Source organism: Pseudophryne corroboree, chromosome 1 (assembly GCF_028390025.1).
Source record: "Pseudophryne corroboree isolate aPseCor3 chromosome 1, aPseCor3.hap2, whole genome shotgun sequence".
Lineage (NCBI taxonomy): Eukaryota > Metazoa > Chordata > Amphibia > Anura > Myobatrachidae > Pseudophryne > Pseudophryne corroboree.
Window position 1 is genome coordinate 554,091,539 of NC_086444.1, and position 16,564 is coordinate 554,108,102.

At 44.2% G+C, this 16,564-nt stretch overlaps 1 protein-coding gene and 2 pseudogenes across 1 annotated transcript in view; 2 read left to right on the top strand and 1 right to left on the bottom strand.

Annotated features, from left to right (window-relative positions):
* LOC134898831 (cyclin-dependent kinase 4 inhibitor B-like) overlaps positions 1 to 16,564 on the top strand; it is an 80,291-nt gene that overhangs the window by 25,602 nt on the left and 38,125 nt on the right. Inside the window, exon 2 of the mRNA XM_063914125.1 lies at positions 14,785 to 15,049. Coding sequence (XP_063770195.1) covers positions 14,924 to 15,049 — 126 coding nt within the window. The 5' untranslated portion in view covers positions 14,785 to 14,923. The remainder of the gene's footprint in view (positions 1 to 14,784; positions 15,050 to 16,564) is intronic.
* LOC134952271 (5S ribosomal RNA) lies at positions 2,423 to 2,540 on the bottom strand (annotated as a pseudogene).
* On the top strand, positions 3,774 to 3,891 carry LOC134952282 (5S ribosomal RNA; annotated as a pseudogene).

A 16,564-nucleotide genomic window follows, 5' to 3' on the forward strand; every position in this document is an offset into this window, starting at 1 on the left:
TGGCTCACGAACCGGCACTTCCTTTATTAGACAGCCGGAAAGCCAGGAGGGACACAGGGGGGCGCGCGCTGTGTGCTCCGTGTCCCTCCAACACAAAGGAGGGGGAGGGGAGCAGGCACTGTGGGGGACTATCTGGCACTGGGGGCATATACCTGGCACTGTGGGGAAATATCTGGCACTGGGGGCATGTACCTGGCACTGTGGGGGAATATCTGGCACTGGGGGCATATACCTGGCACTGTGGGGGAATATCTGGCACTGATGGCATATACCTGGCACTGTGGGGGACTATCTGGCACTGGGGGCATATACCTGGCACTGTGGGGGAATATCTAGCACTGGGGGCATATACCTGGCACTGTGGGGGACTATCTGGCACTGTGGAGGAATATCTGGCACTGGGGGCATATACCTGGCACTGTGGGGGACTATCTGGCACTGGGGGCATATACCTGGCACTGTGGGGGAATATCTGGCACTGGGGGCATATACCTGGCACTGTGGGGGACTATCTGGCACTGGGGGCATATACCTGGCACTGTGGGGGACTATCTGGCACTGGGGGCATATACCTGGCACTGTGGGGGAATATCTGGCACTGGGGGCATATACCTGGCACTGTGGGGGAATATCTGGCACTGGGGGGAGCAGGCACTGAGGGGGCATATGTGGCACTGTGGGGGAATATCTGGCACTGGGGGCATATACCTGGCACTGTGGGGCAATATCTGGCACTGGGGGCATATGTGGCACTGGGAGCACAGCCCTAGCAACAAGCACTACCCCCTAGCAACGAGCATGACACCCAGTGCATGAAACCCCTGGCAACGAGCATGACACCCAGTGCATGAAACCCCTGGCAACGAGCATGACACCCAGTGCATGAAACCCCTGGCAACGAGCATGACACCCTGAGCATGAAAACCCCTGGCACCGTGCATGGAACAAAGAGCATGAAACCCCTGGCAACGAGCAGGTAATTTAAAAGTAATTAGAAGCCTTACTGTAGAACTTAATGTGTAATGGGCATTACGGTGTGTGGCATAATGTATCACGGACATTGCGGTGTGTGTCATAATGTGTCAGGCATTACGGTGTGTTGTATACTATATCACGGGCATTGTGGTATAATGTCTCGGGGTCATTGCGGTGTGGCATAATGTATAACGGGCATTGCGGTATGTGTCATACTGTGTCACAGATACGGTGTGTAGCATAATGTATAACGGGCATTGCGATTCCTGTCATAATGTGTCGGGGGCATTACGGTGTGTGGCATAATGTGTCGGGGGCATTACAGTGTGTGCATATTGTGTCATGTGCATTGTTGTGTGTGGCATAATGGCTAAGGCCATTGCAGTATGTGGAATAATGTATACTGGGCATTACTATAAGGAGGAAAAATGACAAATAATGTAAGGGGCATGAATCAGGATTATTTTTCTTTCCTGTGGTGGCTAACGTCTGGGCATGCAGGTTGCAAAACCGGGGTATAAGGTAGTCTTTTCCTGCAATGCCATGCCCCTTTGCGTGAAGCCACGCCCATTCCAATGAAGCCACACCCCTTTTTGGTGGCGCGCGCCTAAGGCGCGCGCATATTTCTCCCTTTACTACTGCCAAGTATGGGGGGGGGGCGCCGAAGAATTTTTTGGCTTGGGGGAGAAAAATTTCTAGTTACGCCACTGCCTACACTACATAACTGACCACTCTATATTCTACAATACTGACCACTCTATACCCTGATCTACATAACTGACACCTCTATACCCTTCTCAACATCACTGACCCCTCTATACCCTGCATTACATCACTGACTCCTCTATACCCTACACTACATTCCTGACACCTCTATACTCTACATTACTGACCCCTCTATAACCAAGAAATTGTATGGTTCCTGTATAGTACAGGAGCCAAAGAAGAAAAGAAGAAAGACTACACGTCTTTTCTGGGGCACACTTTTGTAGTAAATTGTGTAATATTATAGTATTTAAAATATAACTTTTATTAATATTCCTCAAAAAATGGGGGGCTATAAGGCAAAAATGGAACTGAAAAATGATGCAGATACTATCTGTTTATCAAAAGGTTAATCCATCCGATTTAAATATAGTTGATTGTACAAGGTAATACAAATCAAACTGACTGGCTCCTTTAAGCAAAAATATATGTCTCTCTATTGTTAGAAGAACTATGATCGAAATTTGAATGATATTGAGGTTATCTTCTTCTGAAAAGATGAAATATACCTATAATAAATAACACTGACAATGTTCTGGAAGAGAAAAAGTATTTCTCTATCTAACAAGGCTGGGCTCACCCTGTTAATTGGTGAGAATCTGCTTCCATAAGCTGAAGTAGATAAGGTGAGTATTACCAAATACTTTGGCTCCAGGTCTTATTATTTTCTGTAGGATAAAAATACCTGCAGTACCAAGTATTCTCTGGTGGTCTCCCAACCAGGTACTGACCTGGCCCACAGTGCTTGGCTTCCAAGATCAGACGAGGTTGGGCATACTTAGTGTGGTTTGACCGCAGGTGAATATATCCTGCTTTATAATGCCCGGAACCAAGTATTGTGTACTGAAAGTTTCAGGAACTCTTTAAGTCCAGATATTAGTAGCACAAAGATGTGTGTTGATAATATTGGAGAGGACAAATTAGAGATGAGTCCTGAAACAGAGTTCGGTTTACTGTCAAGCCTGATGCTGTCCCATTATTGCCATGTTTCACAAATATTTCAGATCAAAATAATGTATATACGAGAAAAGTCACATAAGTATCTGAGAAACTTGGTGCAAAAAACAGATGTGCAGTTATTGCGAAGATATTGAAAGGGATGAGGCATCAGACATAAGGATAATATCCCACTGTTAGGTGCAGGGGTAAAGTCCCCCCAAAGATGACAAAATATAAAATTAGTCCTGAACCAGAGTTCGGTTTTACTGACAAGCCTGACGTTGTCCCATTGTTGCCATGTTTCACAAATGTTTCAGGTCAAAATAATGTATATAATTGAAAAATCACAATAGTATCTGAGAAAACAATGCGACTTCCGGTTCCGGTTTCCGAACTTCCGGTCGACGGACCGCGGACACCGGCGCGTCTCTCTGCTGGACTCACCCTCCATTACGGATCTCGAGTGACGGTCTCCACTGACCAAGGGGGGTACTTTACCCCTCCACCTAACAGTAGGATATCACTTCATGTCTGAAGCCGCATTGTTTTCAATATCTCCGCAATAATTGCATATCTGTTTGTTGCACCAAGTTTCTCAGATACTATTGTGACTTTTCAATTATATACATTATTTTGACCTGAAACATTTGTGAAACATGGCAACAATGGGACAACGTCAGGCTTGTCAGTAAAACCGAACTCTGGTTCAGGACTCATTTTATATTTTGTCATCTTTGGGGGGACTTTACCCCTGCACCTAACAGTGGGATATTATCCTTATGTCTGATGCCTCATCCCTTTCAATATCTTCGCAATAACTGCACATCTGTTTTTTGCACCAAGTTTCTCAGATACTTATGTGACTTTTCTCGTATATACATTATTTTGATCTGAAATATTTGTGAAACATGGCAATAATGGGACAGCATCAGGCTTGACAGTAAACCGAACTCTGTTTCAGGACTCATCTGTAATTTGTCCCCTCCAATATTATCAACACACATCTTTGTGCTACTAATATCTGGACTTAAAGAGTTCCTGAAACTTCCAGTACACAATACTTGGTTCCGGGCATTATAAAGCAGGATATATTCACCTGCGGTCAAACCACACTAAGTATGCCCAACCTCGTCTGATCTTGGAAGCCAAGCACTGTGGGCCAGGTCAGTACCTGGTTGGGAGACCACCAGAGAATACTTGGTACTGCAGGTATTTTTATCCTACAGAAAATAATAAGACCTGGAGCCAAAGTATTTGGTAATACTCACCTTATCTACTTCAGCTTATAGAAGCAGATTCTCACCAATTAACAGGGTGAGCCCAGCCTTGTTAGATAGAGAAATACTTTTTCTCTTCCAGAACATTGTCAGTGTTATTTATTATAGGTATATTTCATCTTTTCAGAAGAAGATAACCTCAATATCATTCAAATTTCGATCATAGTTCTTCTAACAATAGAGAGACATATATTTTTGCTTAATGGAGCCAACCAGTTTGATTTGTATTACCTTGTACAATCAACTATATTTAAATCGGATGGATTAACCTTTTGATAAACGGATAGTATCTGTATCATTTTTCAGTTCCATTTTTGCCTTATAGCCCCCTATTTTTTGAGGAATATTAATAAAAGTTATATGTTAAATACTATAATATTACACAATTTACTACAAAAGTGTGCCCCAGAAAAGACGTGTAGTCTTTCTTCTTTTCTTCTTTGGCTCCTGTACTACACAGGAACCATACAATTTCTCTGTACTAGTTCACTGAACTACCTCTGGGAGCACCACCAACCTAGTGCCTGTTATGAATTATTCAATTACATGGCAATATGTTGGTTAAAATGATAACTATAGTTTTATCCTATATCAAACAAATCAGGAAGTTTTCAGATTGAGAGATCCTGTGCAGACTCTATCACCCCCTCTATAACCTACTCTACATCACTGACCCCTCTATACCCTACTCTACATCACTGACCCCTCTATACCCTACTCTACATCACTGACCCCTCTATACCCTACTCTACATCACTGACCCCTCTATACACTAAACTACATCCCTGACCCCCTCAATACCCTACTTTACATCCCTGACCCCTCTATTCCCTACACTACATCCCTGACCCCTCTATTCCCTACACTACATCCCTGACCCCTCTGTACTCTACTCTACATTACTGACCCCTCTATACCCTAATCTATATTACTGACCCCTCTGTAACCTACTCTACGTCCCTCACTCCTCTATACCCTGCACTCCATCACTGACCCCTCTATACACTATTCTACATACCTGACCCCTCTATACCCTACTTTACATCCCTCACCCCTCTATACCCTACACTACATCCCTGACCCTTTTACTCCATATGCTATAACCTTCACCCCTCTATACCCTGTGCAAAATACCTGACGCCTTTATACGCTATGCTACTGACCTCTCTATATCCTACTCTACATTACTAACCCCTCTATAATCTACTCTATATCACTGGCCCCGCTATACACTATTCTACATCCCTGACTCCGCTATACCCTACTCTATGTTACTGACCCCTCTATACCCTACAATACTGGTCCCTCTATACCCTAATCTACATACCTGAAACCTTTATACCCTACTCTACATCACTGACCCCTCTATAACCTGCATTACATCAATGACTCCGCTATACCCTACACTACATACCTGAAACCTCTATACCTTATTCTAGATTACTGACCCCTCTATACCCTACACTACATAACTGACCCCTCTATAACCTACTCTACATCCCTAACCCCTCTATACCCTATTCTACATTACTGACCCCTCTATACCCTACACTACATAACTGACCCCTCTATATTCTACAATACTGACCCCTCTATACCGTAATCTACATACCTGACACCTCTATACCCTGCATTACGTCACTGACTCCTCTATACCCTACACTACATTCCTGACCCCTCTATACTCCATTACTGACCCCTCTATAACCAACTCTACATCACTGACCCCTCTATAACCAACTCTACATCACTGACCCCTCTATACCCTACTCTTCATCACTGACCCCTCTATATCCTACTCTACATCACTGACTCCTCTATACACTATACTACATCCCTGAACCCTCTATACCCTACTTTACATCCCTGACGCCTCTATACCATACACTACATTCCTGACTCCTCTATACCATACACTACATTCCTGACTCCTCTTTACCCTACACTACATCCCTGACCCCTCAATACCCTATACTACATTCCTGACTCCTTTATTAACTACTCTACATCCCTGATCCCTCTATACCCTACTCTATAGTACTGACCCCTCTATACCCTAATCTACATTACTGACCCCTCTGTAACCTACTCTACATCACTGACCCCTCTATACCCTACACTACATCCCTGACCCTTTTACTCCCTATGCTATAACCTTCACCCCTCTATACCCTATGCAAAATACCTGACCACTTTATACGCTATGCTACTGACCTCTCTATATCCTACTCTACATTACTATGCCCTCTATACCCTACTCTACATCACTGACCCCTCTATACACTATTTACATCCCTGACCCCTCTATACCCTACTTTACATCCCTGACTTCTCTATACCCTACACTACATCCCTGACTTCTCTATACCCTACACTACATCCCTGACCCCTCTGTACTCTACTCTACATTACTGACCCCTCAATTCCCTATACTATATTCCTAACTCCTCTATAAACTACTCTACATCCCTGACCCTATTTACCCTACACTACATCGCTGACTTCTCTATACCTTACACTACATCCCTGATCCCCCTATACCAGAGGTTCTCAAACTCGGTCCTCGGGGGCACACACAGTGCATGTTTTGCAGGTCTCCTCACAAAATCGCAAGTGAACTAATTAGCTCCACCTGTGGACCTTTTAAAATGTGTCAGTGAGTAATTAATACACCTGTGCTGGGTTACCTGCAAAACATGCACTGTGTGTGCCCCCGAGGACAGAGTTTGAGAACCTCTGCTCTATACCCTAATCTACATTACTGACCCCTCTGTAACCTACTCTACATCCCTCACCCCTCTATACCCGACACTACATCCCTGACCCTTTTACTCCATATGCTATAACCTTCACCCCTCTATACCCGATGCAAAATACCTGACACCTTTATACGCTATGCTACTGACCCCTCTATATCCTACTCTTCATTACTAACCCCGCTATAACATATTCTTCATCACTGGCCCCTGTATACCATACACTACATCCCTTATTTGCCTCTTTATAAATATAACAAAATACTGGCTAGAGGAAGCAACATACTGCTGTGGAAGGACAAAGACAGAAAGACATGCTGGGACTTCTAGTCCCACAACTATGAAACAAGGCGGTACTCACAGGGTTATGGTTGGTTGGCCAATGCTCCCAGGTGAAGGCTCCGGCCATCGTCAAGTCTATTACACACCACTTTCCCTCCTCAGCTCTGCTCATGCATTGGTGTCGCCCACCCTGCTTACACCCAGGGTGCAGAGCCCAGACTGCGGACAGCACCGCAACAGGCCCCCAGCCTCCATTATAGCCAGCCCGGTATATGGGCACTTGTCCACTCTTTACGAGCTGCTGCTGGCCAGGTGATGGGAGTGTTCTTGCTGAGGCAATTCCAGGACTCTCTGGCTGGTGGATGCGGGCTGCTGCCAGACTCCAGACTTCTGCTGGTTACCAGGAGGCCTGTGTGCTGGGAGCGCCATGCTGCCACCATCTGCCTGTTGTTCCCAGGCGGGATGGGAAAGACTTCCTGCTCTCTCACACGTTATGGGCATGATGCTGGTGGTGGGCAAGAGCAAGCAGGCGCCGACAGACTGATGGCACCGGTGGGGTGACTGCGGCCGCACCCTCAGGCTGTAGCACCCCAGGCAATTGCCCTGCTTGCCCGCCCGCCACTGCTTGAAATTCAATTTTTCTCTTTTGTAGGTGGTATCCAATTCCCAGTAAAGATTCTTCTAGCTGTTCATATGAAAGAACTTTAAAGTCCCTGACATCATTGTCCCATGCAATAAACCTTATATAGCCTACAAAATAGACGCTTATAAAAGTAAACAAGATATCAATTGGAACAGTGACTTTGACACTAATCAAGTCTAATAAATCTTTGTCTGTCATTGTGTATTACATAAGATAAAGGAGAGACCTGTAAGGTTCCTTTTACGTATCCCATAAATGTGCAATGCTTTCTTCATCTGCACGTGTTTTTCAGTTTACTAACATTGATTTCTGGTTACAAAAAATGATCAGGCATATACGGGCCTAGTAGAGGTGATTACAATTTTTATTTAATGATTAAAACTACATGATTTATGGGACCATTTATCAATAATGTAATCTTTTGTGCGATCTGGGTTTCATATTACTGCCCAAAATCGCATTGTGGTATATGATATTCCCACAGGCTCTGAAAGGATGTGTTTTCATTGGAAGCAGCAGTATGGTTATGCAGCAGGAGGTGTCAATTACAAGCAGACGCCTCCAGCTGCAGTAGTCATCTGACCTAGATCCTAGGATGCAGCACATCACCATCGGGAGGCTTGCGGCACCCATGGCCATGGGTCTACTATATGCACAAGTTACCCATCACAGAGGCCAGGGACTTTCCGTGCTACGATGGAGATCCCTGGCCTCTTCCCTCCCCTGCAACAGTAGCAACACACCTCCATTTACACAAAGGTGGCCATCGCAATCCCCTCCCTGCCCCCCAATGGCAGCAGACCATCAATCACTGACAGTCTTCTGCTGTCTTGCTTCCTTCATTGCACGCCCCATTCGCGCATACATAGAACGAGGCCTGAGCATGGGAAAGTACTGAACATCTTTATGTTCACCATGTTCACTGTTTTTCTGTTTGTTCTCTTTGTACTGTAATACTAAAGCTCTCTGCTATGTTGTTGATGCTTGTAAAGTGATTTTGAGTCCTGCTGGAGAAAAGTGCTATATAAATAAAATTATTATTATTATTATTATTATTATTATTATTATTATTATTATTATTACATCCATGTGTCTGAATGTGCAAGGACTTAAATGCCCAAAAGCTGCATCCTTACATGCTGAAATAATGCTTGAGTCTTTAGACGCACAATTGGTTGCACCATCGAAACTTGCATCAGCAATTGCAGATTACAAATCTGAATATAGGATTCTGTGTCTCTGAATGCAACCAATATAAGAGACATGTTTGCAACACTGCCACTGCAACATCTCCATGCATGGGATTAACCACCCCTCAGTTACCTCCTAGTTACTGTCCAGGATTGCCTCATAAATGTATATTAGACTTCTACTACGGTGCATACAAATCTCTATTGTAAATATATATGTACAAAATTGGGATGCATGCGTAGTGTACCTCAGATGTATACACAGATGAATGCACTGCTCCACTGCTGTGTCTGACTCAGAATCGTGCCCTCTGTCTTTAGCATAGCCACCAGAGACTGATGTTCTCATTCCGATGGAAATGTGTTTTCCATGTAAAACCAGGATTGTGATGGTTACCATCATCCCATGCTTCTTTCTGATGCCTGCTAATGTCCATTTTGCTGTTTACACTGGGGTGTTTATTTACTAAGATTCGTGTTCCTGCCGAATTGGTGGGAGTTTAAACTCAAATTTTATCGGCTATATGATTCTGCAACTTTTTAAAATTATTTTCGGTAATTTACTAAGCTGCCGAGTTTTAGTTTTCGTATTTTCTGATGTCGATGTTATTCGTATTGTAAGGCAATGTTTTACGGGAGTGATTAGTAAAACACTGCCGGACATAACACAATGAAGCCCAGCCGGATCATTGAGATCTGCGCAGGGCTTTATTGTGTGCAGTATGAAAAGAGTTAATACAGTTAAAAGTGTGAAAAAAATTGCGTGGGGTCCCCCCTCCTAAGCATAACCAGCCTCGGGCTCTTTGAGCCAGCCCTGGTTGTTTAAATACCGGGGGAAATATGACTGGGGTCCCCCCGTATTTAGACAACCAGCACCGGGCTCTTGGCCTGGCCCTGATTCCAAAAATATGGGGGACTAAAGACGTAGGGGTTCCCCATATTTTTAAAACCAGCACCGGGCTCCACTAGCCGAGAAGATAATGCCACAGCCGTGGGACACTTTTATATAGGTCCCTGTGGCCGTGGCATTACCCCCTTCCCAACTAGTTACCCCTTACCGGGGTTCCCTGGAGGAGTGGGGACCCCTTAAATCAAGAGCACCCCTCCAGGCACCCAAGGACCAGGGGTGAAGCCCGAGGCTGTCCACCCCATCCCTGGGCGGTGGATGGGGTGCTGATAGCCTTTGTTTGTGTAAAAAAAGAATATTGTCTTTTGTTAAACTACAAGTCCCAGCAAGCCTCCCCCAGCTTGCTGGTACTTGGAGAACCACAAGTACCAGCATGCGGGGAAATAAAAGGCCCGCTGGTACCTGTAGTTCTTCAACAAAAGAAATAGCCAAATAAAAACAATACACACACTCCATGACAGTATAATTTTAATTAACATACATGCACACTTACACACTCACACATACTTACCTAGTGTCCCATGGAGCCCCTCGGTCCCCTTGTCAAGTAGAATCCAATTGGAAACCTGGAGAAAAAAAAGCCCCAAATACTCACCTATTTTCCAGTGATGATCGGTCCTCTTCGTTCCATGTAGAATCCACAGGGTTTGAAAAAACAAACCGAAAAAAACCCCGGTCCAACGCACTGAAGGGGTTCCAACCCCCTTTTCCCGAATGCCAGGACCCCTGTGACTGCTGTCACTGGAGATCTCGCCAGCCAATCAGGGAGTATTTGGGTCATTCTGAGTTGATCGCTAGCTGCCGTTATTCGCAGCGCAGCGATCAGGCTAAAAATTGGCATTTCTGCGCATGCGTACGGGCCGCAGTGCGCACGCGCGATGTAATTTCACCAAAAACTATGCAGCTTCACACAAGGTCGAGCGACTCTTTTCTGTCGCTCTGTTGATCGGTGAGTGATTAACAGGAATGGGGCGTTTCTGGGAGGTAACTGACCGTTTTCCGGGAGTGTGCTAAAAAACGCAGGCGTGTCAGGTAAAAACGCAGGCGTGCCTGGGGAAACGGGGGAGTGGCTGGCCGAACGCAGGGGGTGTTTGTGACGTCAAAACAGGAACTAAACAGGCTGAAGTGATCGCAAGGAAGGAGTAGGTCTGCAGCTACTCTGAAACTGCTTGAAAAAAAATAACCCGGTTTTGTGATCCTTTCGTTCGCACTTCTGCTAAGCTAAGATACACTCCCAGAGGGCGGCGGCTTAGCGTTTGCACTGCTGCTAAAAGCAGCTAGCGAGCGATCAACTCGGAATGAGGGCCAAAATCGTGATCTTAGTAAATATACCCCTAGGAAGGAGTGTCCGCAGCAAAGCTCCATTACACATGCACACTAGATAACTATCAATGGTTAGTTACCATGCAATCACAAAACATGCTGTGATGTTGGCAACGCTACCACTATTCAATTGCTCCTTTATGCTGGCCAACCCTACTTTCTACATACCTGACAAAAATCATGTTCAGTCAGTGGTATTAAATATTTGATGGAACTGTGATGAGATGTTTACACTGTACTACCATAAGAACACATGAGGTGCTGTGCTAGGCACACCTATAAGAATGATTACCTGCCCAGCTGCATTCTTATCACATTTACAATGGCTGCTATATTTGCAGTCAGATGTCAGCTTGGCACAGAGAACCAAGGAAGGAGCTAAACAGGCAATCTTCACTTTTATATGGTGTCAGTAAAGGGGATATACACGGAGAGATCTGTGCTTAAATTCTAAGCAATAGATTGCTTAGAAATTAAGCACAGATCTCTCCATGTATGCCTATAGTGATAGCGATGCGCAGCACTGCACGTTGCTATCACTGACTCTAGATTTGACATGCATGCCAATTCTAGTTAGATCGCTCATTTGACTGCTGGGTGAAATGAGCATCCCTGCCCCCTTGCTCCGCACACATCGCGCTGTGCTATGTGGTGGGAGGAGTGGTATTCAATATACCAGTTGTTGAGATCCCGGCGCACAGTATACCGGCGCCAGAATCCCAACAACCGGCATACCGACACCTTTTTCTTCCTCTTGGAGGTCCACGACCCCCCTGAAGGGAGAATAGTCGGAAAGCCAGCGATTGGGATCCCGCCAGCAACTCATGCCACACCTGGGGGGAGAGATGTGTGCTGAGCGGTCTGTGCTAGATCGTTCAGCACACAAGTCCCCCGTGTAAACGGGGCTTATGTCATACCTCACAAGACACTGGCTGCACTTTTAATATAATTTAAAGGTATGTGGGAAGATTTCAACTAGAAAATATTTCAATGCACAAGGGATGTGGAGCTGCACTGGAGAAAAATTCAAAGTGGGATGCAATGGTGGATTAAGAGAGAAGGGGTCCCATGTGCAGCTTCAGTGGGGCTGCAGTGCTATACCCTCTGGCATTGTACCAGAGTCTATAGCACATGAGCATGTCTCCAGGAACATAGCACTCCTTATTCCCAAGGACATCTCTAGTGCACATGCACAAATCACTGGGATAATGGCCATTGTAGCCATTTTCCCATTGGTTTCTGTCTGCAGCACCAAGACTCCAGAGTACAATTATATAGGTGCATGTTGTGCGGTGCGGCCCCCCTTCGACCTAGAGGTTTCTGTGCACCTCACACCCTGTACCCATTATAGATACACCCATGGTGGGATGTTATCCATCCAAAGACACTGCAGCGTGTAAGGCGGAAATGCCATCCTGCTGCAAAGGATGAAGGACTGATGGGTGTGGCATGCGTGACTGGTGGTCAGGAGACTGCCGGTCAGCATACCTCTGTCGGTATCTCGCTGCGGGCTTGGTGGTGACCTGTGGTCGCCATGGGTTCTATTCCCACGAGTGTGAATAGTCCCTGTTGGTTGGCATGCCGACCATCGTGATTCTCTGGGGGTGTGATGTAAGGGGAGGTATTGTGACCGGCGGTCTTCTGGCCGCCGGTCACGTAACTACATCCCGAGCCGGACCCTTAGAAGGCTCCTGTTTAAAAACTAAAAAACAGGAAAGGTAACTGAGATGTTTATTATTAACTAACACTAACTAATATAGCACCAGCATATTCCATTGCACTTCAGAGTAGAGATATCCACCTGACCATTTATTTGCTATCCCTCTATAAATGCCACATCATGCTTCCTTGCGATATAATGTACAACTGTTAATAGAACGTATTCCCATGAAATCAACCATTGTGTATACATTATTGGCTAAATGTAATAGCCTCTAAGTTCCAGAGGTGAAGGACTTGTGTGCAATTCTGTCAGGTTTTTTAAAAGCCCAACCTGGTTTTGCCTTGTAAATGATTGCTGCCTAAAAAATACGGGCAGACTAGCAAAAATGTCCTGCACCTCTGGAACTCGGAGAATATTACATGCCCATACACTTAAAGATTTATTGTCTGATCTGGCTGGTTGAAACGAAAATCTGGTAATGGATGAGAGCAAATGACAATTGACTATTTGCTCCAAAATGTCGTTCAGACCAACTGGTTAAATCAAATTGATTTAACAAAGTAGTCTGTTAGACCATTTTGTCTGTTATTCAGTGTTTGGAAGCAAATGGTCAATTGTCATTCGCTCTCATCCATTACCAGATTTTCATTCCAACCAACCAGATGTGACAATAAATCTTTAGGTGTATGGGCAGCCCCAAGAATCTGTTGCCTAGCAATTAATTATAGCAATAGATTGATATATATATTGAAAAACAGCCACATAGACAGATAGATAAATTGATTTTCAGCAACTGGGACAGTCATGCTCTGTATACTGTACCTCACTATGCTCTGTATACTGTACCTCACTATGCTCTGTGTACTGTACCTCTCTATGCGCCGTATACTGGGCCTAATTCAGACCTGATCATAGCAGCAAACTTGTTAGCACACGGGCAAAACCGTGTCCACTGCAGGAAGGGGGGGAGGGGGGGGAGATATAACATGTGCAGAGAGAGTTAGATTTGGGTGGGTTATTTTGTTTCTGTGCAGGGTAAATATAAATACTGGCTGCTTTATTTTTACACTGCAATTTAGATTTCAGTTTGAACACACCCCACCCAAATCTAACTCTCTCTGCACATGTTATATCTGCCCCCCTTTCCTGCAGTGCACATGGTTTTGCCCACAAAGTTGCTGCTATGATCAGGTCTGAATTAGGCCCACTGTACCTCTCTATGCTCTGTGTGCTGTACCTCTCTATACTCTGTATGCTGTGCCTCTCTATGGGGTCTATTTACTAAGCCCTGTATGGAGATAAAGTACCAGCCAATCTGCTCCTAACTGCCATGCCACAGGCTGTGTTTGAAAAATGACAGGAGCCGATTTGCTGGTACTTTACCTCCGTCCACTTTATCTCCATCCAAGGCTTAGTAAACAGACCCCTCAGCTCTGTTTACTGTGCCTCTCTATGTTCTGTTTGTTGTACCTCTCTGTATGCAATACTTCTCTAGTATATACTGCATAAACAAGCTTTCATTTGCAACATTGTCTCCTCCATACAGGTTCTTAAGTATCTCTTCCTAGTATAGCAACCTGTTCTGCGCTGTAGAGATGCTAACGTTAAACCTTACTTGAGTCTCATCATTAACTTGTGTAAATCAGTATAAACCTGGAAATTGTACGTTTTACTTTCTATAAACTGCATTTACCTTGGAACAGAGCAGCTGGGTGTTGCTGAAACAATAGGAGGACAGGAAACCGAAAGTTCAAAGCCGTCTTGTATTACCAAGCAATGACTTCATTGTCTGATATGATAGCGTTAACCTCGTCTTTTCGCCAGCAGAGGGCGCGTGACTCATGCAGCTATAAATAGAATATCAGCTGTTATTTCCCCAGTGTGATATCCATAGGCAAGTCAGTACATGCAGCAGCTAGTAGGTGCCATTAGTCCACCCACAGATAACTTGGGCTACACAGGTCTACACAGCAGCAGCATCCAGTCTGTAAGAGGAAGTGATACACGGAAATCAACCATGTATAATTAGCTGCCACCGATATTTCTTCTATGTACGATCTGTAGGAGGACATCGCTGCTCGGGGGGTGTTTGTGAAGCGTGTTGCCCATGATGACAGCAGAGGGCGTTCTATGTACAGACACGACAGCTACATGGTGCTGCTGCAGCTACATCAGCTAGCTCTCACTTACATGGCAATGTAACATGGCCTCGGAGTCAGACAGACTAGCGACGGCAGCAGCCAGGGGAGATGTACAGCTGGTGAGAGAAATGCTGGAGAGTGGGGTAAATCCCAACGCCACCAACTCCCACGGCAGAACCCCCATACAGGTAAGTGACTCTGAGGAAGACGCAATTCAACCATTTTCTGATCATATCTTCATATCTCTTCAATGGAATTAGTACAATCACATCAAATACATATAACATACATATAATAAATACACTATAATCCGAATACAAGCATAGAAAACAATATATGTAGTTTTACGGTGGAGTCTGTGACAATCAAAAATAATTTTTCATCCAGAAATTTGCACCTGGCGGGTAAGGTGAACGGTGATATATACTATATACTATGTATGTATGTATGTATGTATGTATGTGTGTGTATATATATATATATATATATATCCATACACTAACTAACTAACTATCCAGGGGGTGACCGGCACTCAGCCACCAAAGTGAATGCCCGGGAGCCTTCCCAAAGTAAAGGTAGTGTAACAGGAAGGGCACTTAAAGGGTCTTGTCAGTTACAGATAATCCACGGTAAATAATGTATTGTCCGTGACTGTTCTTTGATAAAGGAATTGATCCTCAAACACGTCAGAATCTACACTGTCCGCAGTGAATTATCTGTAGTTGACAAGAGCCTTTGAGTACCGCCAGCCACCTTCAATTACTATATATATATATATATATATATATATATATATATATATATATATATATATATATTTTATATGTATATATATATATATATTATATGTATGTATATATATGTGTGTGTGTATATATGTATATGTGTGTATATATATATATATATATATATATATATAAATGTATTTATTTATTTTTTTCTAAGGACGATTCCAATTAAACAGCGGCACTCAGAGTCTTAATAATCAGAAAGTACTGTGCATCGTATTTAATGTATCACATCCAACTGCCACCGTCTCGGGGCATACAAACCCTTTTGTCAAAGTGACTCTGAGTGCCGCTGTCTGGTTGGATTCGTCCATAGAAGCTATTTGTTACTCCAGAGGGCACCTGAGCAAGCCGACTTTAAGGGTGGGTGCCGATCCAAAACACCAGATAGATAGATAGATAGACACACAGATATATAATATATATCTTGGCAGATACAAAAGAAAAAGAAAGGCTGCGGCACTCCGTTTGCAAAAAGATAGTGTATTAATTAAAAGGTCATTGCAGCAGTACAAATGGCAGCGACGTTTCGGTACTCGCAGGTACCGTTTTCAAGCTGCGTGTTGCTGAAAGGGAAACAGAATTCTGTTTCCCTTTCAGCAACACGCAGCTTGAAAACGGTACCTGCGAGTACCGAAACGTCGCTGCCATTTGTACTGCTGCAATGACCTTTTAATTAATACACTATCTTTTTGCAAACGGAGTGCCGCAGCCTTTCTTTTTCTTTTGTGTTCACATTTGCTGAGGGCACCCTATATTTATTTTGGCACATCAGCATCCGAGTGCGGGTTCATTTTTTGGACTATCTTGGCAGATAGATAGAAGGTTCGATAGATAGAAGAAATTGCGTAGTTATTTGGAACATTAATTACACAACTACAAAATAAGGATATGGCCGCCACATAGATTAGATCT